Below are 25,046 nucleotides of genomic sequence, written 5' to 3' on the forward strand. Positions count from 1 at the left end.
CCTTCCAAACGTAATTGAGAATGCACTTTAGTTTAGTATGGGAACATCATTTTTACGAGACAGGTCAAAGAAAAACATATTGTTGGGGGTTGTGAGACTGATTTAAAATACATAAGTATATTTTGAACCATAACCGTTTTGAATATATTTCAAGATTTGTCCAGAAAAAGTGTGAGAAGCAAAGCATCCTTGTGAAAACAATGGCAAATATGTCAGTCAACATATGCAACTTGTTGATCTTCACACTTGAATTACTTGTAAATTATACATATCAGCCTACAATTGTCCTCCTCCCTCCCTCCCTCTCTCCTGTCTCTTATTCTTTAACTTTCTGTTTCAATGATTGGTAAAGAAGGCGCTCCCAAAAAGCAAGCTGTCATTAGTGAAGGTGGATCTATAGCGGAGGAGTGGCAGCAGTAATGGCAGCACCAGAGTGGACTTTCTCCTGATCGCCATCTCAACGAGCTCTCGAGTCGACCCCTCTGATTAGAATCGCTCTCCGTCTCCTTCCCTCCCCTCCAGCTGGACCAGACTGAACCAGTCTGAGTCTGAAGCACTCGGGGGCGAGTGCTCTGGTGGGCTGCCATGTCCTCTGCACTCAGGAGACAAACAGCCCCTTAGCTGTACTTAATGCATCCAACCAACAACATTTCAGGTGCACTCCATGAAATACTCCCTCAGTATTGCTTCTCTCTGGAGCCTGTGCTCTGTCGTTTTCTACCTGACTGATCACAAATAAAAAGCAATGTGACATCTGGCAGTCACTATATGGCTGTCTGACACAAACTGCTATTTCATAGAGTAGAATACAGGGACTGTATTTCAGTCCACCATATTGGTACCGTGACAAGAATTGCCAAATTCTGCTTTGGATTTTAAACAAGTTTGTTTTCACCCTCCTTTTCTTGTATTGTGAAGGGAAATTGTATTGGAATTCTGTAAAGCTTGTTTCTCACTGCGGGCTTCCATATGTTGTCTTAGCACAGCTGACAGCTAACATGCTGCATATGGTAATACAAGCAGTCATGTCAACTGGGTGGTTCTGAAATGAATGTAAATTTAATGTCAAGAAGGCCTATTATTTGATATTGTGTTATTTATGATTTACTTTGGACTCTCAAGGAAAATCACCTTCCTTGTAAAAGGGACAACCTGAATAAAATGTAGTGTTAAAACACGACCGGTCAGCATTCAGGGGACGGCAACAATTAGTTCTATACATCTGTGGTCCTCCCGGTGGAATTACTGACCTAATAACAGGCAGAAATGTCACAGAGGCATTTTGTTCTCTGCAGCATTTGTTCTCGATCTTTTTCACCTCTTCTGCCTCCAGGTTGTACAGGCGCTCAGTCACTCACACACATTCACACCGTATCGGAGATAAAACCCCGCACCTACTGTGCACACATGCATAGGTGTGAAAAAGCACAGACACACACTAACGCAGGAACCTTTCGTTGGCTGTTTAACCTTTAGGCCTCTAATTTAGTGATGATAATATATTGTTAGAAGTGCTAACTTGAGCCTGACCAATATATTTGAATGGCCAATGGTAAAAAAAAAAGAAAAGTGTAAACTTTACAAAGAAGAAAAAATACATTCATCCTCGTACTAATACAATTTTGAATCCACAAGTGATAAAACACATTATTACACTCAGGAGTTTTGCTAATACAGCCTTGCTTGGTCTGGTATGACCATTAGCTTTTGATGGCTAATATTACTTTAAATTTTAGTTAGAAATTGCTACTCCAGAGATTTAGTACTTTCATGCACTTTCATAAAGTTTGGGAGCTCACAAGAGGTACATGAAAAGAAAATACAAAATTATACTTGACTTTTAATCCCTAGTATGGTCAAGATTTGTCAAAAATGCTGGATCCTACAATTCCCAAAATGCAACTTGATAGCATTTTTTCATTAGACCCAATAACCCTAATGATGTCATGAGGTTTATTTTCTCACACTTGAGGGGGCTCCCTCCAGAGCCACAGAGGACATTATACATCTGTTTTCACAAGCTGAGTAATACTCCTAATGAGTAATAAACTGAACTTTGTGTGTAAAATCTGTAGAGTGCCCCTTTAATCTGGTTCTTACATTTATTTCCCTCACAAACAGTACGGTTCAGTTTGATGCTAAATGCACTTGTAATTGCATTTGTGCCTATTTTCAGGACATAAGAAACCTAAATGTCTCTTATTGACATGAACACATTCTCACTCCCATCTCTTTCAATACGGCAGCTTGGTCAGCGGCCCTATGGTTCAAACTATCTAGCGTCAGATTTGCATGCTTGTTTATTTCCAATTTTTACCAAATTTCAGAGGAAACAACTTGGTTAGGTTTAGGAAACATCATGTACATGTACTTATGTTGCGTACACTTTGTAGTAATGTTGTAACTTAACATATCCTACGTAACGTAGTTTAGCATGCTATGTTACTTAAGCAACTGTTACGTAACATTACGTTTCTTAAAATAAGTCTACGTTGACTACTCCCGACATAAATACGTCCATGTAGAGCGTCATAGATTGACGTATAACGCCACTGTCCAAGCTGCCGTATTTGACAATATATAATAGAGGGCACAGAGAATTCTTGGCTAATTTAGTGTGTTTCTGTCAGATTTAATCATCGTCAGTTTGCACCTCAGTGTGATACAGAACCTGTTCTACAGCAACATGATCAATGCTCAAGGTCCACTGGTGGCAGATGTTGTGGATTGCCACAGTGAGATTTCAACATCAGTTATTCAACATGTTTTCTCTTAATTTTAATATTACATTTAAGATTAAAGAACATTTTATAATAATAACCGTTTGCGTTGCTAGTATGTGTTCCTCTATGTAGCACAATTGCAGTTAAACTATTATTGTACATTTAGTTGCTGAAAGCTTTTGCACTTGCTGGTACATCTTTCCTAGAGAACATCCTTTGACACATAATGTGATGGAAAAGACAAATCACTGGATGGTTAGCATGAGCAATGATAGCCACCGGGGCTAAGCAGACAAAGGATTGCCACCCACAGAAACTCAAACAGAGAAGATGTCCTGGCCACACTGTTTGATAGACAGCTGATCTGTGAGAAATGCAGTGCGGAGACACCACATCAATGCACCAGAGGACCATAAATGAGTGGGAACAAAAGAATAATGATGTCACTGATCGCAGCTTATGGTTATCTGTTTTTATGCACGGAGCAGCTTCTGTCACACTGATGCATTTTTATGAGCGTATTGTGTTTTATATCGGGGTTGAATTTATCCCCGTTGCGTCAGTTGTGAGAACGCGTCACTGCTTTCTAATATTTGGCACAAACAGCTTCCACGCCGTGTTTAACTGTTAGACTGAGGTCAACCCGATGGCGTTTAAAGGCCTGTGAAAGCTGAAATGAGACGGTGCACACATACATTTGCACAAAGTCTCATATCACACTCAGGAAAACTGTGCACGTATAACGCTGGATATCATTTTTTTTTTTTTTTATTATTTGCTTTTAATTCTTTTCACATCACGTTGTCAGTTTGAGTGACAGGTGGCAGAACATTTCAGGGTCTGTCTCCTCGCTTCCACGTGAGGCTGTCAGAGTTTGACTGGGATCCACTCAGTCTGCAGGAGAGAGAGGCTGCTCCCAGGTGGTTTGCTGCTGTCTGCCTGTCTTGAAAGTGCTCTGCGTCTGCAGGGCAAGAGAGAAAGAGAGAGGGGGGTTGGCGGTGGTGGTGGTGGTGGGGGGGGAGGGTCCTCATGGACCTCTCCCAGCCCGGCGTCTAGAGGATTTTACACCATTTCATCTCAAAAATGGAAATGTCACGGCTCGGTACATCTCCCCAACAATTGGAATCTGGGCCAGTGGTTTATTTATTTCATTTCCCATCATTCTTGTATAAGCAGCACTCTCCTTCATATAAATTGTTGTTATTGTGACTTTGTCTTTCTCTAGTGCTCTCTCTTTTCCTCTCTTCCCCTTCCTTCCCTGTCTTCCCTCTCTCATAGAAACACTGTAGGGTTCCTGCCAACAGGTCTGCACTGATAGGGATGAGCAGTTCCACTGCGAGATGGTACAAGACCCAGGGTTAGGAAGGAAGGAAGGGAGACAGGGTGAGCAGGGCGCCTGGTGGCCGAGGGATGTATGTGTGGGGAAGGGGCCTGAAAAGAATTGGATAGGGGGATTGGATTAGTAAGAGACCCAGCTGGATGGAAAAGAAGAAAAAAAAAACTTTGTTAGTAAGAGAGGGGGACAAGATTGTGAGGGAAGATGTGAGACACAGAGAGAGAGAAAGGAACAGTTTGTCCTGGAGGTATGGAAACACTTGTGCGCCACGCGGCATAATTAGCTCACCGCGGCCCAGTGTTTTAGGTGAGTAGGATGTTTATGACTGTCACGCATAATGGCAAATGAAACATGCAAAACCAAAGATGACCCACAGTGACAGATCCTTTTTTTAGTCCGTTTCGTGTGGGCTTGTCCCAAGAATTGGCGCCGCGCACGCTGCGACATGAAAGAGCGATTTCACAGCTTCAAGCGGCATCGGAGGATTCTCTTTTATGTGCATTCCAATTTCATACCCGCTGCTGGAGTTTTTTTTTTTTTTTTTTTCCTGGGGAGTTGCATGTCTTGCCACTGTATTCTCAACACTGTACAAGTTTCAGAAAGGCAGTGTGTCAGATGCAGGCATACTTATCAACCTTGAGACCTCAAAAAATGGGTGGATTTGGGGGGGTTCTCCCGCAGAAAAACATGAGATTCAGATATTTCCTGCTTTCCGGTGATTTTCAAAGAATGAAAATAAGAAAATAGCAAGTACACTGAACAACTTGTTTTTGTTGAATAGGCCTACTTTTAATTTTATTTTGATTCTCAGGAAAGAAAAGTCAATAATCTGCCCCTCTGGTGTGAACTTGTGTGAATCTCTGGTATAAACAAGGCTATATTCATCAGTTTTCATTCATTCATTCATTTTTTGCCCCTGCTTGAGTATTTTTTTTTTCTTAGTGCTCTCCATTTCCCTCTCCTCCTCTCTCTCACTGAAGGTCCTTTCAGACACAACGTGACAACGGCACCACTGCGTTCTGAAACCCATTATGTCCAATGGCTTGCACCACAACGGCTTTGTTGTGATGTGCGGCGAGTGCAGCTCAAACCGTGCTACGAACAGCTTTCCTCCATCGGAAAAGACATTGGGTGTAGCTCTATTGCCATCCGGGTAGAAACAATAAGTCTTATGGCTTGTAATACACACAATTTGCCATAAATTGGGAGAAATGTGGGAGTATTGTGACTCCGGTAGGAAACCGGGAGAGGGCAATGTATGCATGCAGGGTCACAGAGAAAACAGGAAAACGCACGCTTTACAAATACGTCCTTCGAAACAGTGTTTGATTACTTTTAGAAGTGTCCTTCTTTATTGACGAGGACCTATGAGTCTCTAGCGGCTTGTAAAGCAAACACAATCATTTAGCCTAAGATCAGGCAAGGTCACACATAACAGGCCGGTCATTGGTTCATTTCCATTACATCCATTATCCCCTCCCACCTTCTGCTGTTAGAGCTCATGTGTGACACAATGCCGTCCTAACTCATTAATGCAAAGCCTTTGGGGGCCGTTGAGTGTTGACAGATTCCAAACAGGGTTAACAACAGCCCATCTCTTACCGTGACATAACACGTGCTAATGATCTTTTTTGCAGGAGGGAGGTGTCGCTAATCGGGTTGGGGGGGGGCTTCATGGACCTTATTAGGTTTTAAAGTGGCAGTAGGCAGAATATGTTTGGCATCATTGGGCAAAAATTCCATAATAGCCTTTCAGCATATTGTAATTCAAGTGTTCTGAGAGATAACTAGACTTCTGCACCTCCTCATGGCTCTGTTTTCAGGCTTTAAAAACATCTAGCCCGTGACGGGAGACTTTGGCCAATCAAAGGTCATTTCAGTTAGAGAGCGTTCCTATTGGCTGTTCGTTCAACGGAGGCAGCTGTGAATCACTCACAAACTCCGATCAAACGGTCAATCTAGGGAGCGCTGATCAAATAAGATAAAAATAACTTTGTTTTAATCAGCCTACTTCAGCTTTAATACCCCTTGATGCTCATGTGAAGGCTGTATTTATTCCATAGTTAATCATTGATTCCCAACAGTTTTTTTCTGTGCAATAATCTACAGGTATCTCTTGATGGATAAGACCCAAAGGATTGCAAAAGATGCTGCAGTGGCGGGTTGCCAAAGAGTCAAATTTCTGACCGATCGATTGTCTCTGCAGGTACTTCATCGACCGGCACACGGACCTGGAGAGGCAGTTCAACATCAACGTGGACGACGGGAAGATCACGCTGGCCAAACCTCTGGACCGGGAGACGGACATGTGGCATAACATCACAGTAACCGCCACAGAAGTCAGTAAGTGACCTCTCCTGACTCCCCTCCCCCTGCTGTGAGCACCATTCCTCGTGAATTGTAATATCCTATTTATTTAAAATCAACATACTATTAGACATTCATTGGCACGCAGGTTTTAAAAACCGAGAACTCCAGGGAGGCACGTACAGTATCTCCTTCGTCTTCGTGGGGTTGTCTCAGTCAAAGGAATCACTGACCTGCTGCACACAATCTCCCCCTTGTTCAACAGTATAGCGCTTTGTAAACCGCCGCTTTTTTTAATCGCTCTGAGAGTATGGCACAAACAATTAGCGTCTGAATCCACGGAGGCATTAAATACGTTAATTTGCTGAGTTTTGATTGAATTAAACAGCTCAGTAGTCAATTTGTGGAAGTGCAAGAACATTAAGACGTATCAAATAAACAGTTTTAAAGACATGCTCCAGAGTGGATTGCTCCAACACCAGCATCCATTACAGATTAAAGAACATCTGCGAACCGCAAAACTCACTGACTACGTTGAAAATCTTGCCGGCAGAGCTACAAACAGCTCAAACCATATGTAAGGCTTTATTTGCATACAGATTGTTTCAGGGGGGCTGTATGTTGTGATAAAGCTTAATGTACCCCTTAAAGCTATTGGAATAGAAATTTACACAGCTTGTAACTTTTTTTTTTCCCCTCGTCCTCTTCCGCTCTATCTCCCTCTCCTTCTCTCTCTCTCTCTCTCTCTCTTTCTGTCTCATCCTCTATCTGTCCCTTTCTTTCCTTAATCAAAGGAAACACACATTAATTGTCAGAATAAATGAAAGCCCAAACGCTGTCATAATGTTTTGGCCGTGCAGCACAGACAAATCCCGCCATCGTAGCAGCCCGTTGGAGGAATTGAATGTGTCTCATTTGATAAGCCGGTTGCCTTTTCATTTCTTGCACCCATACATTTTAAAGCGTGTTTTCATGCCTCTTGGCAAAGTAACTGTGGCTCGAGATAGTGGCATCTCTGAGAACACCTAATAGGAATTTGCCAAAATAAATATGGCAGTTTTGCTATTCTTCACGGATGGGAGGGAAGCCGGTGTGTTCTCTGGCGTGAAGAGGAATAGATGTGTTCCCAGTTCTATCCCGATGCCATTTGCCACCCAAACGGAGGCGCGTTCTGCCGCCTCGCACCAGTTGACATCTGACTAATCAGACTCTATTCCCCGTCTGCTGCTGGGGGAAAGTCACTTTTGTTGGTGGTGCGGGGGGGGGGGGGCTATGTCTCCCTCTCTCCCTCTGCCCTAATCCATCTATCACTGTCTATCAGACTGTCAATTTCCACTCTCCTCACTGCTTACCTCTTCTTCAACTCATCCCCCGGCCTGTCTGGTTGCTTTGATTTTCTGGGGGCATCCTGTCCAATGCTCTAAGTTTTATTTAAAATAAATTAGAATACAGACAAAAAACTTTTTTTTTTTTTTTTTTTGTAAAAATACCAGTTAAAGTGAGACTATGTAAAAATAAATACCACAAATCCTCTTAGAAATGAAAAGTCAAATTCATAAGCAATAAAACACAGCCTCGTTTATTTCCTTACACTCTAGAATTAGAGTAGGATTTTTGCTGCTACAGCTTCACGTGGTCTGGTACGAGCTGATGATGAGTATGTAATAGTGATGTGTGGGTCAATGTGTCTTATAACACACACCCACCCAACCCGTTATGAGAGCCAATCCGCACCGCCCGACCCACAAAAATATGCGTTAATAAACCACTCGAAGCCGACCTGACCAATAAACTTTATGCATTAGAGTAACACTATTGTCAGGACTGATATCTGAGGCAAGGACAGAGACAGGCGGACTCAAGCGCCACGGCTCATGGTGTGTATGTGTGTGTGTTTGAGAGAGAGACAGACAGAGGGGAAGAGAAGTTGGACTATCACATGCAATGTTTCTGTAAGTTATTAATAACTTACTTTGAAAGCGGCTTTGTCTATTTCTCACCTGCCCGCCCGAACCCGCAATATTTTCTAGTAAGCTCACCCGAACCCGCTGGTCAACGTTTGCGAACGTTAAATAGATGCTTTCTTGCTGACATTAATGAGTACATTTGCTGACTTTAAGACTCTTTTTTTCTGCTTGTGCTCCTGTTACACTTACATGTCATAAATAAACATGATGATATCTTTAAAGCGATTGACTCAAGGGGAATCTTGGGAAATGAAGGAAAATTCAGTTTATCTTGTAATTGGAGTGGCTGCTGTTCTTTAAAACCAATTTTTAAACCAAACATTTTAACAGTTGACACCAGATCACTATGGTTTTAATAGCTTTTTGATAAAAGGAAAATAAATCCTTAAGAATCTTCACTTGCTGTCGGCTATACCACGAGAGACAACCTCACTGATCAGGAAGTCTTAGGTTTATGTCCAAAACATCAAGACAATGCACAAATAAATACATGTACAGAAAATGAAACCACTCCAGTGTCATTGTCCACAGTGACACTGCCCTCCCGGGGCCACATTAATACATAATTGCTTTAAAAGTTGGCATTTGCACTACTGATTAATAAATACAACCGTTTACGGGGACTCTCGAAAGGGACTGTCAATTACCAGCGATGAATAATTCCAATCAAAATCTAATCTAATTAAACTGCCTTTTATTGTCTTTTTAGACTTCAGTTACCAGTGACTCATTAATATGCATGTTTTAACCCTCATGTTTTAAACATTACAGTGTACAGGGGATTTTCAAAAGCACTTTGAATGGGAGGTTTTTCTTTTTTTTCTTTTCTGTTGCCTAGAATCCTGTTTTGCATCGCTGATACCGGCTGAAATGTAGATTGATGTGGCTTATCATTTGTCCTCCCATCAGCTCAGGAAATGAAGGGAGAAATAAAGATGGAAAATAAAGGAAATTAAAACCAGGTCACAGAATTTACCTGGAGTTTCATGCGTAACCTTGTTTTATTTATTTTTTTCTAGTTTATATTTTGCTTATTGTCTTTTCTTATTTATCTCCTCTTGTCTCTCCCCTTTTTTGATTTCCTTACTATATCTATCTATCTATCTATCTATCTATCTATCTATCTTTCACACTGTATATTAGGAAACCACAGTCAGATATCGAGGGCGATTGTGGCCATCAGGGTAATGGACATTAATGACAACGCCCCTGAGTTTGCCACCGAATACGAGGCCTTTCTGTGTGAAAATGGGAAACCTGGACAGGTAAGGAAAGAAGTAGCTCATTCATCAAACCAGTGATCTATCTTATTTCTCTCTCGCTTTCTTTCTGTCTCTCTTTCCTCCCCTGTAATGATTGGCCACAGTGAATTATAGCCTATTTATTTCACTGGGAAACTATAGAGGTGGGAGTACGGTCCTTTTTTTTTCTTCCCTGCGACAGTCCTCCCTTGACACAGTGTGACTGGAGCAAAGGGGAAATGAGAGCAGTCAGGATTGATCAGAGTGGATCATAATTCAAGACTGTCTTTCATGTCCTCCTCCAGATGGCACAATGCCTCCCCCAGCCAACATTTCTGGACAAGTACTTAGCATTCTCCTTCTCATCAATCGACCTCATTCAGGGGACCTGTGTGCGTACAATAGGGAGCTTTATTGAAAGGAAGGGGGAGCCGCAAAAAAAAAAGGGAAACTGTCCTGCGGGGCCTGAATTCTAATTTCCAATCAATCATAAAGACATACAGCACGATAAGACCTATGATGACAGATTAACAGATAGAGCCAGGAGCCTGAAAGTGTGCCAGACTAGACAGGACCTCATTGATAATAATCTCAAAACTCCAGGAATGAATAGGGCATATATTTCATCAGGTGGGATCCAGCCAGTGCTAGACTGAGGCAATCTGCGGCGGCAAAAACAGAGTAATGAATAGGCTGCCTCCTCTAATGACTTTGAGCCCTCCTCTGTATATCTTCCTGTCTCTCAACACAGGTGATTCAGACTGTCAGCGCGGTGGACAGAGACGACCCAATCCAGGGCCACTACTTTGACTACCGCCTCGTCCCGGAGATGCTCAACAACCCCAATTTCACCATCAAAAACAACCAAGGTGAGGAGCAAAAGAAATCACAGAGAGAAGTAACGCTTTTTTTTGTGGCGGAATGACTGAAGTTTCTGTAAATTTCTCCAATGGCTTTCCAGTCCAATCCCTAACCCGTGGCGTGTTAGCCGCACTCGAGATGAAATCTGGTGGATCAGTGTAGCTCACAATTAGCAGATGTGAAATTGTGTGGACACCAGCTTCTTTTTACTCCCCAGTGCGTTTTGAGGGAAACTAAATGAATGGGATCCAAATGTCTTTTTCCCTGGTAGTCTCGTAGCTCAATGTAGGGTGACTCCTAGGAGCCGATGCGGCGCGGCAGATGGCTCTAAATTTATTTGCTAAATACTCTGATTGGTTTATTTGCCGTTTTTCCTCCGTCTTCATTCCATCCCTCTTCTCCTGCCTCTCCTCCATAACCGGCTCGGAACAGACTGTGTTCATGATGACATTGTGTAATGTTTTCAGCTCGGGGCAAATCATCTTCATATGGTACTAGCCTTCTGTTTCGACGCGGAGGCTGCGGGCTAACTTACTGCAAGAGTCCATAAAAACCAGGTCATCAAATGGCCAATTTCTGACAAATATATATAAAAAAAACTCTTACATTTGAAACAGGTAGATTATCAGGTAGGAACACAAGAGACAATGCAAAAATAGCCTCTTTTGACACAATAACTGAAGGAACACATGTGTCACACAAGTGCAAAAACCCTGTCAGGAAATGGAAAGTCAAAAATGAAGAGCTGTTTAACCCTCTGAGACCCACAATAGACCATGTTTTTGTCTTTTTTTAAGGGGGTACAGGGGCGCTTTAGGGGGAGATAGCAGGTCAACAGTAGATGTCACATAGAAGTGGTGTACATCATCTGAAAGCTGGGAACATGAAGATTAATTTGAGATGCAGCTTAGCACTATGTCAAGTTGTTCTAGTCATAAATCAGAAATAAATATGAATTAATTAATCAATTATTTTAAATAAATTGCGAAAGTCTATAAGGGTTTACAACATTATGATGGAAGTATATGATGGTGATTCCCATGTTCTATTATGTCTCATAAATTGTTGCAGCAATGTGTGGGGTTGATACCATTTTGTGACACAGATTTGATCCTGAATTTAACCATTTTTTTACCACTCAAAGATTGATAGAAATTATAAATAATACCTCCAAAATACCACATAAAGTCACTAAGACTTTGAGGAACACCATAGAAAAAGCCATGCTGTGATTTGATTTAAAAAAATTTGACATTTGGAAAATTCTGCAAGAATTGCATTTTTCGGCGATTGGATGGCGAGCACTTCTGTTCCGGAAACAGCTCAGAAACCCCCTTATTGTCAATCTAAATAGGAAAACCACACATCCACTGATTGCCCTACATGTAGGTCTAGTTTGTGGTTGTAAACTGTCATGAGGCTGTGATTATCCTAGAGGTCACAACAGATCATGTTATATAGAGGATACACAAGAGTCTCAGCTTTACAGTGATACCCGATTAATGTAATTCCAACTGTTTAGGGACCCCAGCATTCAGAAATATTCAAACACATCATTTTAGAATTAGCAAAAATAACAGATTTATACTGCATTCAAAGAACTGCATGTTTTTTGCCGCAAACTGCATGTGATTATCATCAAGTGGGCATGTCTGTAAAGGGGATACTCATGGTTCCCTATAGAATCCATTTTCATTCGCATATCTTGAGGTTAGAGGTTTGAAAATGGCCATACCACTTTTTCCTCGCCAAAATGTATCCCAACTTCGGAGCGTTATTTAGCGTTCTTCCCAACAAGCATGACATGGTACCAATGGATTCCTCAGGTTTTCTAGTTTCATATGATATCTGTATATCCCGCGGGTCTCAGAGGGTTAAAAGGCTCAGACTCGCTGCAAAGTACTCAGTCTTAACTGCGGATCAACCTCAAAGTGTATAAAACATGCAGGTTCCTGAACCCTGCCCTTTTGTTAAGAAGAGATTTAATAGTTTCTGAAGATGATGTAATAGATAAAACCCCCACAAGAAATGTTTCACCGCTATAAGCACAGCTCTGTGTCATACCAAACCACAAAAAAAAAAAAGCCTGCATTTTTCTCACTTGCCTGAAACCACAGTAAATATATGTTGTGGTTTAGCTCTCTATATATCACATACTGCACCAACCACTTGTCTATGGTATTTCTAATTCCAAACAGAGAAAAGGAGCCCATCGCACCGTATCCCCCACCACTTCAGTGACTATTTCTATCTGAATCGGCAGCTGTGGGAGACACTTGAGTGAAGAGCGTCAGGCTCCTGTGAGCCTCCGTGTGCTGCTTTTGTTTGCGATGATGAGTCTAATTGTAGGGATTGCACAGTGAAGAGGTTAGGGTCTGCCCACACTGAGGAACATGGCTAAGGTTCTGACCGTCTGTATACGAGGTATCGAGCACCCTGTCAACTGTGTGCTCAGTAGGCGGGGTTGTAACAGAGCAGAACATCCCATCCTCAGTAATTGAGACAACATACATTCACCATGCTGCCAAGAAAGAAATTCTGCTGATAGAAACTCTTTCTCAATTGCGTTAAGACATTACACATTTTCTGTCTCATAACTGTAACGTTAAACTCAACAAAATGCACCCTTGCATTATTCAGTACACTCAGGGGATTTGCAGATGCAGCCTAACTTGGTCTTGTGTGACCAGAACCCTGTTGTGGCTAATGTTAGCAAACTTTATTGTTTTAAAACTGACATTACTGAGTCACTTCAGTGACTTTATGACTCCTCTACTGATGCCACATAGTACACCATGTTTTAGCCTCCACTATTATCCCATAATTGTCACTTGTGGCCAGTGGCTGCTGTTTAGTAAAAGTCACATTGACTCATTTTAAAGTCCAACTGAAATACAATTGTGTGGTATTCTTCTGTTACAGCATGTAGAATTGTGATTTGTACCCAAATTATTGAATTTTGAATTCATTATGCATCATTGTTCAGTCAGTGGTTGACAGCGACACTGACTAATAGCCAGTCAACACCCGTGACAAATCACAAAAAGCCAAAATTAGCTGTGGCTTTGTGGCTAATGTCTCCTTCTCCTCCTACAATCATGGGGACGTGTCATGTGTTGCACCTCGGCCTTGCCGAACAAGCTACCAGACAAACGTCCTCCTATAGGGAAAAGTGCTTGCTAATGATTGCTGATTGTGCAGGCTAATTAGCTGGTCAGCTAAAAAGCAATGAACAGTGTAAAAAAAAAAAAAAACTTCGAAATGTCAGTGTCCGTCGGTAGAGACAACCAGATTTCATGGGGAGGCATATAAATAGCAGAACATTTTAAGGACATTTCCGCATATTTTAGGGTTTTTGTGTGTCATTTAATGCCATGTTGTTACCGTGAAATGGTCTCGGTTGTGTGTAGGTAACAAAATAGCCTCAGATAGGTTTAGGTAACAAAACCACTTAAGCCCTGTTTCCAAGAGGTTCCTGGTAATTTTATTTCTGGTACTATTCTTCAAGGAACTAAAAGATTCCTTGTACTACGGTAAAAAGTCCCTGGAACTTAATTTAGACTCTGGTCCCTGAGGTCAAAGTTCCTCAAAGGGCTCCTAGTTAAGCGGTCGAAAAGGGGCTTTAGATAAGGAAAAACATCATGGTTGGGCTTAGAATAAGTAAAGTATGTAACGTAAACATTCACATTACAATATACATCGTTTACATGTAAACTCTGAGTGTATCATATTCACGCGGATGCGTTTACATTGCAGTCAGTACAGACTACATGGCGCCAAATGGCACGCCAAAAGCAAGAACGTCATTGTTATTGCACGCAAAATAACTTGCAAATTGCCATGCCATTCATATGCCATTTGGTGAGACCAGGCTGGTTTACATATTAATGGTGTAGTCCTTTTTTCCTTTAATCCCACTGCCAACACAACAATGTTTTTAGCTTGCAAGCTACATGTTCTAGTACAGGATTTTGCTTTTATTGCGTCGGTGCCCCTGCTGGACCTGTTGTCAATCACACTGCCCATCCACTGAAAGTCTTGGAGGCTAAAGGAGCATTTCTGCTGCCAGAAACCTTTTTTGTTCTTCCATTAGCAATACAGTAAAGAACAAAAAGAACAACATTTTTTTGACTCTGACAATGGAAAATGGATGACTTATCGTTTCAGTTGGACTTTAAGCTGTGCTCTGAATGCTATATTATTAGCTTACACACTTTAGAAGGTAGGGACCAATTATTTCATGTGTGTGTTGCACACACGTGCAATACTGCACCATTTACATATTAAATTGCATATGCGCAGTAACACTGCATAGTAACAAACAATACATACATTCAGTATGTTGAGTGAATAAATCAGACACACTTAGTGGTGAGAAAGTTTGTCCACCAGTAGAACCAACATTATTGCTTCTTCCAGTCCTTTGGTATTATGTTACCATAAAGCATTTAAGTCCTACTGATGTGGCATTCATGAATGTGCTCTGTGTAGTTGCTCACATAATCCTAAGAGACTTCATGAGCGCAGAAAGTTTTTCAGACTGTAACAGTGAGTGTCACTTCTGCTGTCACTGCTGTCATTTGGAACCTCCCACACATTAAGTTATTTATAGCCAAGAAAGTATTCAAATAAGCTTTTGCTTTTGTTATGGCGATGATTAATATTTCAATGTACACAGCTCTTTTCATCAGAAAAGATCCGTCAGACGCTAGTTGAAACACTTTTTAATATGCCCTAATATATAAAAGATAGTACAAAAAAGAGCATTCTTGTAACTCCAGTAAGTTCAATATGTTTGAAGGTTATCTGCACAGCTGCCTTCCTCTTTGAGTAGCAGACTTTTCTTTTTTCTGTGGATTGGTTGATGGGCAGGAAATATTTAGTTCTATTTTTACCATCAATAGTTGCCAAGAAAATGAAAATGACCTGTATACGAGGACAAGCCCTGCTGGTTTACTACAGCATAGTAGATACTTGCATACTCACTACGCACCGCTGAATGATCCAAATGAAATAGGACATGTTGGTGCTCACAAAGCAGAGCGTACCACTTTGTGGCAGCACTCATAAGAAAATAAATCTGAGCATATGTTCACATGAATTACAGATTGTGCAAAGCAAATAATTCTATCATGAAGCATTCCATCTTTTGATTAAATTTGCTCTGTCAATGCGGATGCTTCAACATCTCTCTATAGTGCCTATCTCCAGATCTATTTTCCCTCCCTCTTCAGTGCACCCTTAAGCAGAGAGGCAAAAGGTTAGATTATCAGAAATCTTGTACGTCTTCCATAAGATCAGCAGGAGTAGATTCTCATGCGAATGCGAGTGTTTGATAATGTGAGCAGGGTAAGGAGAGCCGGCTAATGAGCAGACAGCTTCACAGAAGTGTCATCAAAGAGCAGCTGGCACCTTTCTGGGTCGACATGTGCCATCTTCTAAGTCAGTGTCGCCTGCCGTGGTCCCTTCATTTCCTCGGCTTTCAAAGGGGGGCAGCCAACTCGGGCTTGCCTTCCTTCAGAATTCCCAAATTGGACTGTCGAGAAAAAAGGGAAGGTGGCTGAAATCCATCCACGGCACTGGAATGTGCGAGTGCTAGAAAGCATATAGTGACGATTGATGTGAAATTAGTTTACCCTCATGCTGCACTGATCTTCACACAATTTAATAATAGAACTTCAGTCTGTTGCCACCATGAATAATAATGGGGTTTTTCACACATCCTCGCAACAAAAACTCATCTCTGGCTTTACCTCTTCTCTGACAGACAATTCAATCAGTGTTCTGGCCAAGCATGATACCTTCCGGCGACAGAAACAAGAGATGTACTTCCTGCCAATCATCGTGACGGACAATGGGAATCCGCCGATGAGCAGCACCAACACCTTGACCATCCGAGTCTGCGGGTGCAGCAAGGACGGCATTGTCCAGTCCTGCAACGTGGAGGCCTACGTCTTACCTATCGGCCTTAGCATGGGAGCTCTCATTGCCATCCTGGCCTGCATTATACTGCTGTTAGGTGAGGTATTTCTTTTTTATACATTGTGATATAGAGTGCTGCAGGGATGACGTATTTCTGTAGGCCAACCAGGAAGTTAGCATCACCCTGGGTTCCCTCGACAAAAAGCAAATGTGATTTTTCCATTGGATTTTGGATTATTGACGAAAATAGGCTCTGTGGCGAACAAACGTTTATGATATTTTCATGTTTTGTTCAGCAACATAATCTCCACAAATTAACACCTCTTTTATGATTTTTGAAGTATAAATGCAATCACAAGAAGTAAAAAGCTAAAGTTTGGCTGTAAACAAACTACACCACGGTCACATCAGCGCGAGTATACACAACGAGGCTTTAAAGGAGGAGGAGTCGGCTTGATGACGTTAAGTAGTCTCATTTAGCCACTTGTTATCAACTGCCTTTTTTTAAGACATACTGTATAAAGGCTTCAAAATTCATGAGTGGGATAATTATTGATGTATTTTATGTTATAGAACAAAACGTTAAATAATCTTAAGCTTGCGTTAACCACAGAACTTATTTCAGGCATCTAACTAAAAACTAGGGCTGTCAATCAATCAAAATATTTATTTTGCGATTAATTGCATGATTGTCCATAGTTAATCAGGATTAATCGCAAATTATTTTTTTTGTCAATTATTTAATACTCTTATCAAGGGGAGACTCATGACTACCCATGGACCCATTTTCAGGTCAAGGAACCCCTTTGAAAATGTCCATGCCAGTTTTTCGTCACCAATATTTAGCGAAAGATCGGAGCGTTATTTAGCCTCATTTGTGACAAGATATTATGACTCCTTGTGATTTCTTAGGTTTTCTAGCTTCATATTATACCAGTATCTTCACTCTAGCTTTAAAAGTGAGACTGTGTACCGCGTTACTATCGCATTAACTTTGACAGCCCTACTAAAAACCCATCCAAAAGACCCACTGACTTCCAGACGAGGGAACCTGAAGAGCTAAAATGCTAAGTCATTCCTGGGTTTTAGGACTCATTCTTGTAGCACTCTATTATCACCATGAATTTGTTTAACAGATGAAAACGTTCATAATCTGACCTCGATGAATGATCTGCCTGCACTAACAGAACAAATCCTCTTGTCAAAGCTTGACCTGGACTTCTTCTTTCTTCCTTTCTTTTTTGTGTCTGTTGTCTTTCTGACAGTAATAGTAGTACTATTTGTGACCCTGAGGAGACACAAGAATGAGCCCCTGATTATAAAGGACGATGAAGATGTGAGGGAGAATATTATCCGTTACGATGACGAAGGAGGCGGCGAGGAGGACACGGAGGCTTTCGACATCGCAACACTGCAGAATCCGGATGGCATCAACGGGTACCTTCCGCGCAAGGACATCAAGCCTGACCTGCAGTTCATGCCCCGGGCAGGCCAGCACTCTGGCCCAAACGGCGTGGACGTGGACGAATTCATCAACGTGCGGCTCCACGAGGCAGACAATGATCCCACGGCACCGCCTTACGACTCCATCCAGATCTATGGATACGAGGGCCGGGGATCCATCGCCGGCTCCCTCAGCTCGCTGGAGACGGCGTCGTCAGACTCGGACCAGAACTATGACTATCTCAGAGAGTGGGGCCCGCGCTTCAGAAGACTTGGGGAGCTCTACTCTGTGGGCGAGAGCGACCGCGAGACCTGACCTTTGGTTTGTTAGAACAAAAAGACCTTTCCGACTTTCTTTTCTGTCCACATACTTGTGTATTAAACGCTAGGGGGTTTGCTGGCTTTTAGAAACAGGTGTTTAAAAAGAAAAAAAAAACAGTTAATAACAAGGGAGGCCACCTTTTTGTATTCTTGTTAGAGTGAGGTATAGCAGTCGTCATCCACTACGTCAAGCGCATTGTAATTGTTGAGCCAAACAATGTCTTTATTAGGAGATCTATGATTCTTGTGGAGTGTATCTTAGATTCCGTTGTGGAGTGTCTAGCAGTATTTTGGGTGTTAGTCATTTGCTGTGACTGCCAGTAGCAGAAAAACCCTGGGATTGCTGGTAGTTGAGAGGAAAAACGGTATCCGTTGGGTTCTCTGAAGCTTGAGCGGACACTCCATGAACCATGGACAGCAAGCTGGACCTCAGAAGCTGCAGAGGGACTCTTGTTTCACGTCTCCCTAAGCCACCAAGCTGATCGGCGATCTGAAATAAAAAATGACAATGAAAAAGCAATATATGGTCTACATTACAATGATGAATGTATGTATGATTTGAAAAAAAAAGCAAAAAGACAAACCAGTATTGGCTTTAAGGGGGATTTGTTAGCATTTGATAATGTTCTCTGGTGGCCACATTTATAGACTATCTAAAGCCCAGAGAGGCTTGCTTTATACAACTCTTTGTATTTACACGCTACAGGTGTGGGTCGCAAGTGTTACTAGCCTATAAAAGACTGACGTGAAGACAAAAAAGAGAAATGTAGAAACTCTGAGGCCTTCTTTTTACAGAAGCAACGTTAAATACAATTGTAATCTACTGTTTTTTGACAAGAGATGTGTTGATTCTTCATTATTGTTCTATGAGTTTTTTTTTGTATTTCTGTTCTTAAAATCATTTTTTTTCCTGTGCTGACAATTTTGAAGTGAGTGTGTTTAGATTATTTCACATTCAGCTGTTTTTTCCAACCACTTGAACACTATTGCATAGCAGCCAAAACCATATCATGAATTTATTGCAGTTGATAATATAGACTAGATGTAAGCAAGCAAACAAGAGCTCTAAGTTTCCGCAACAATACGGATGATCTAATTAATTGGGACTACAGGAATGGGACCTTTCTGACACAATGCTAATTCTGTGTAAAATATATCTCATAATATACTCTGAGGTACAGCCAGTGAGCGTCTGAGCACAATAGTCCAATTGATACCCGAGTATGTGACTCTTTCCAAACATCAAATCTCATTTAGGAAAACACAGATTGCATTAGCGAGAAAAAAATGAAAACACAAATCCAGACCATGATGTGCATATTGTGCTTACACTGTATGATATCAATAAAAAAGACTTGTACTGTACATAGAGTTACTGCTAACGTCATTAGCTTTCAATGAGGTGGTAGGTTTGTCTCTGCACGTTAGCTCTTGCACATAATGAGAATTTCAAATGGCACTACAGCTGCGTGCATACTCAGTTTGTACTGATACAGTATTATGGCAGTTCTCGGTAGACTAAACAATATATATGGAATAGTCCTACATGCAGATCATATTTTGTACTGTGCTTTAATGCTTATAAATGTGTATGTTCAATTATTTACTCCCTGTACTGTAATCTAAGATACCCTGTATTGTTTCCTACTTTGTGAAATATATTTTTATAAATATCGCTGAATTGGGTGTGGTTTTCTTATGCAGATGACATGTTACGGACAATCAGAGGTCGCAGATAGAACATTGTTAAAGGGGCACTCCGCCAATTTTATTTTACACATGGGGGTCAGTTTACTCATTATACTATTCAGCCTGTGAAAAATGGTTGTACGATGGCTTATGTGGCTCTGGAGGGAGCTGTCTAAGGTTTGAGAAAATGACCCTGATGATGTCATCGTGATGTCATCAGGGTTATCTGGGCCTTGGCTTGGAGACTACAAATCTATAACAGGAAGCCTGTATTACAAGTTTGAGGCGTGGTGTTTGGAAGACACAGGAGTTTATCAGGCATGGAGGAGCTAACAATTGACCATCTGTTTTTAAATCTGTGTCTTGTGCTTCCGACAACTTAATGGAAGAACAATACTACTGTACATTGCTGGACTACCCCTTTAAAATTCAATGAACTGCTGGGTTGGTTTTGGTGTTTGACAGAGGCGTTGTTTGGATCTTGAAATGTTTGGAGCTTAGCCCAGCCCAGAAATTGTTAGATTTTCACCAGATAATTGCAACATTTTCAAGTTATTTCAGAATAAAATGAATATTAGATGTGAGACAATGTGCTCTACCAAAAGGTTGTGTTCAAGTGGGTAGAATTGCTTTCACAACATGAACTCTAATTAAACAAAATGAGTGCAATCTGAATTCTCATTCAACTCCACTATTATTTTTTATGTTCAACAGCAGGAGTAAAACCCTGAGAACGAATAATAGCCTTGACGTCGATGAAGCAGTCATAAGCTTGCTGTTGCCAATGCTTTGTTCAATTTTGAAAATTGACCAACCTTGGTCTGATACCTTCTCTTTCTATTGTGTGACAGGGGCTCCTTGTGAACTGTGACTAATTTGAACTGTGAAAACTGTGTTAACTCTGTCTTATCTTATCTTCACCTCTCCAGCAGCTCTTTTGGTGTCTCATCTGTCTGTCACACAACTCGTCTCCTCTGCTCTCTCCTCCTGTTCTCATCTCCTCTCTCCTTCCTTGGTCATTAAAAAATGATGCAATCAGCATCAGCATTAAATCAGCACCCCTCGTCAATGGACACCGACAAATAGTAAACGGAGTGCCCTCCTAATCAGTAAACAGAATATGAAAGTCATCAATATAAGACAGTACTAGGGCTGTACCGAATAGTTGGAAGTTAAAGCTTCATTCATAACGTTGACTGTCAAGTTCTAAATCAACATTTGAATACGCCGCAGCTATTTTTTGCATGTCTATTAAGTCTGTTTAAACCTGGTATTTCTGCACAGTTGCAGATAAAGATCAGGCTACACAAATATAATTAATATTATACTATTTGTAGAGTTAGATTCCAGTGGTGGCTGTGATTTATGTGATCCAAACATTTTTAGTAACTCCAAAGTGTTGTAAAGTCTGAATTTATTAAAAAAAGATAGATGTAGTCAATTCGAAAATTCACAAGATGTTTTTATCTAATGAAATGTTCTGCCTCAGTCAGATCAGGTGCTGTTTGGTCAAGTGCGACAAAAAGAGATCTGCACAAGTTAAAGCTTGTGCAACAAAGCTGCACGGCTAGCTCTTCACTATTCATCCAGGGTGAGTGTCGAGGGCACGCATGATGTTCTCTCCTGGCTAAAAGTTAAGGACAGAGTTTAAGTTAAGCTCCATGTCTTCTTTTGTAACATTTGTACTCTGGCCAGGACTAAAAGCTTACACTCAAAGATTTCATATTTCAATGACAGACACGCTCATACTATCAGACACTCGATGGAATTCACTACCATGCTCCTTAAAAACAATCTACTAGTAAAGCTGGTTTGGAAAAACACATAAAAAAGTGGATTTTTCCAAGATATGTCATGCAATTGTTTTTGTTTGCACAATGGCCACTATGCCTTTTGGTCTTGTTGTTGTCTGGGTGCGAGATGTGAGACCTTGTTTTGGTTTGTTGAGTGTGTCCTGTTTTTTTTTTGTTGCGCCACTGAGTGCTTTACTTTCCCATTTCCTTGTTTAGTATTAGAGTTAGCCTATTATCATTGTTGTTGTTGGTATGCCTTTCTAGGGGTGCTGGGTGGGTGTTAGAGGAATCGGGGGTTTTGGTGAGACATATGTGGGTTGTGTTGTTGAGTGTTTATTTATGTTATGTGTTGCGTTTTTATGTGCGGACCCCAGGAAGAATAGTTACTACCCCGGTAGCCACTAATGGGGATCCAAACTAACAAATAAAGAAATAAATCCATATTTGTTGGTGTTCAGCCTTTAAAAAAAAAACATTTTCACTGCAGAAAACTGCTCGCTTCTCCAATTTGCCGCATCTGCTATTTAAATAGCAATGCGCCAGGTGCAGCCGTATCTGGCTTTTAAAAGAAATGGGAGATGAAACTCTGATTGGTTTGATTCATGTTACACCCAAACGCTAGTCTGATGAACTACGAGACTAGATATAACCCCTTTGGCCCTTGTGCCTTACGTTGCACCTAGATAATGTGCCGTTTAACTAGCAAAAGTGGAGTTGGGCATGCCCTAAATGCTTGTGCCATGCACTTTAGATTATGTGCTATAAATTGTTTGATTAGGGCTCATAGACTTCATAGTTGTTTAGCCTCTTTTTGTGTTTTTTTTTGTCTTTGTAGTTGTTATGCATCTTTCTGTGGTTTTGTGTCACTTTGTGTTCATTATGTGATACTTTGTTGTTTTGGTCCATTTAATTTTTTTTTTCTGTGGCTGTTTTGCCCATTTAGTAGTTATTTTGCATCTCTTTGTAGTCATTTTGTTTCTCTTTGTAGTCATTGTGAGTCTCTTTGTGCTCTCTTTGTGTCTCTTTGCAGCTGTTTTGCACGTCTTTGCAGTTGCTTTGGTTTCTTTGTGGTCATTTTGTGTCTCTTCCTGGTTGGTTTGCATCTCTTTGAGTGCCATTTTCCAGGTGAAGACCAGGGGAGGCATGTGCAAGGTAGGCCCGTTCAGTTATCCATCCACGGTCAAAACAACATGAAGGCTGTGCTGAACCTCTAAAAATGTTTCTGGCAGGCTTATGCGTCATCAAACACTGTCATAAAGTCAAAATAAAAACGGTGGGTACCATTATATATATATTTCCCAGACTATTCTTTACTTAGTCAGCTGGCATATTCTGGCCCTGCGCTCCTTGAATGCTATAAAAGTATGTTTCACTGTCTTTCCCGCTGCTGTGCAGAGCAAAAATGGACTTTTAACCCACTTGACTCAACATTCTATTATTACAGCTTTAGACTGAACCTGCACCCCAAAACAGCGGCAAGATAGGAAAACACATCAACAGGGAGAAAAAAAAAATGTCAAATGCTTATCATTTTCCCCTGCCTGCAGCTTTCCCTTGGCTTGAAGACGTCTGTGATGTTGAAGGCAACCTTTCATCCCTAAAAAGTTGCCGTTTTGCTTGTACAGAAAATGTACTGTCTCAAGAATGTGCTTTATCAGTTTGACATTATGAAGTTGTGACAATTCAACTTTTAGAAGCATATAGCCAATAGTGCTGTTAAAATGACTTGAAGGATTGAACATTACGTGGTCACACTGAACATGGCAGTCCTTTCAAATATATGTTCACAAAGAATCGGAGGGAATTTAGAATGAAATAAGCAAATGTAAATGTGGTGTTTATTGTTGTCACATAGTTTGTCATCATCCAAGACAGTATATATCATTCTAAAGATATAATTAGGTTAATGCAACCTAATCTGCTGTCTATCATTATCTATGTCTTATCAAAGGGGAAAAAAAAAAATGCAGAGTCCATTGTGTATTAATCCTGATTTGTTATTCCCATCTAAGAGAGTATGTACCCAGGGAGATAAAAGTTTTGCATGAGAAAGGCTTTCATTATATTAATTAGTTTGGGATGTAAATGATGGTGTTGTGTTACAGTAATAGTCATGTGCCCCTGATATTTATTATTTTGTGATGTTTTTTTTATGAGTAAAGGAGATTATATAAATTATAATGTGATTTCTGATTTCTTGCCTTTTTTATGTATTTTTTTAGTTATTTATTTTTGAACATTGTCTCCTCTTCGTTAATCTTGTTGAAAGATTAGACTTCTGTTCAGCTTCATCTGATATTGAGGTTTCTCATAAATGACAAAAGCTTTTGATCGTATCAATTACCGGCTGTGCCTCACTGAAGTCAAAGGCACAAAATCACACAAATCCACTTGCACATATGCCTATATATAGACATACACACGCACACACAATTGCTCTGCTCGATAATGTTCTTGCAATGAAAACAATATGGATATGAGTCATAAAGATCAGATATTTTTTGATGTAAAAAATCTGAAATATCAGACGCCTTATCAGCTGATTCCACATTGCAACATACATCTAGCTTTTCCAAACTTGCCGAAGTGGTGTTTCACATGCCTTTGGCCTCTGGGTTTGGAAGTGATGTTAAACCTGGAGGCTGCTATCTTCACGCACCTGATCCATTAGTCAAAAAAAAAAAAAAAAAAAAAAATCAGCCATGGAACACATTTTACCGACTGATATCTCCCGCTAAATGATAGCACAAATTGTTTTCCGGAACGCGCGACCCCGGCAGGTCAGCAGACTCATTTGTAGTCAATCTTCATGCACCCCCGCTGCTGTGTATGGCTGCGGGTCTGACAGGGGTTGCCTAACTAAACAGTAAATCAAATTATCTTCTCACTTTTGTCACGTAATGGAAGTGTCCCTCGGGTGACAACCTTGCACTTGTTGTTCCCTGCTGATATGTGTCAGATTTTATAAGGCAGGCCTGTGGCTCCGGCTCGCGCCGTGCAGAAACTGTAATTACTGTTGCCTGGCAGAGATGCCCTCAATTACAAACAAACTTTGGTGCATACAAATTAAGAAAGCCACTTTCTGTTCTGGATTTTGAGATATGGATATGGATTGCTATGTCGCACCCCATGTTTATTTTTTTTCCATATTAACCATTTTACGGTGTCCACGGCTAGATTAACTCCTTCAGGGATTCCTACGGCAAAAAATGAGCCGTGGACCTCCACTGACCCTCCTGCCACTCTGTGTATTTCATATGTACGCAGACCCCTTCAAGCGCCCATCAAGCACACAGCAGACTCCACATGACAGATTAAGTATGTTTTTGCCTGAAGCTTGAGGAAACCAACCAGGCCTTCTGCGCTTCTGCACTGCGGTTTGCTGTGTGCCCAGTACTGTGGGAATTTGATTAAACACTAATTCATTTAGCAATGCACACCAT

General features: G+C 41.0%; 1 protein-coding gene and 1 long non-coding RNA gene across 4 annotated transcripts in view; one reads left to right on the forward strand and one right to left on the reverse strand.

Annotated features, from left to right (window-relative positions):
• cdh8 (cadherin 8) overlaps positions 1 to 19,802 on the forward strand; it is a 116,823-nt gene extending 97,021 nt beyond the window's left edge. The window contains exons 1-6 of one of the 3 annotated variants that reach the window (XM_037748645.1): positions 3,677 to 4,106; positions 6,266 to 6,402; positions 9,477 to 9,598; positions 10,326 to 10,443; positions 16,203 to 16,454; positions 17,623 to 19,802. In XM_037748645.1, the coding sequence (XP_037604573.1) occupies positions 6,366 to 6,402; positions 9,477 to 9,598; positions 10,326 to 10,443; positions 16,203 to 16,454; positions 17,623 to 18,116 (1,023 nt within the window). In that variant the 5' untranslated portion in view covers positions 3,677 to 4,106; positions 6,266 to 6,365 and the 3' untranslated portion in view covers positions 18,117 to 19,802. Of the gene's footprint in view, positions 1 to 3,676; positions 4,107 to 6,265; positions 6,403 to 9,476; positions 9,599 to 10,325; positions 10,444 to 16,202; positions 16,455 to 17,622 lie in introns of those variants that run through there. The other 2 variants (XM_037748628.1, XM_037748636.1) reach the window with 2 other exon arrangements.
• On the reverse strand, positions 1,329 to 15,041 carry LOC119475712. Its single transcript, XR_005203853.1, has 2 exons — positions 14,935 to 15,041; positions 1,329 to 3,684 (listed from the first exon to the last, which is right to left on the reverse strand). It is a non-coding gene; the product is annotated as an uncharacterized LOC119475712 (long non-coding RNA).
• Positions 19,803 to 25,046: the final 5,244 nt, after the last annotated feature.

The sequence above is a fragment of the Sebastes umbrosus genome, chromosome 2 (genome assembly GCF_015220745.1).
Source record: "Sebastes umbrosus isolate fSebUmb1 chromosome 2, fSebUmb1.pri, whole genome shotgun sequence".
In the NCBI taxonomy this organism is placed as follows: Eukaryota; Metazoa; Chordata; class Actinopteri; order Perciformes; family Sebastidae; genus Sebastes; species Sebastes umbrosus.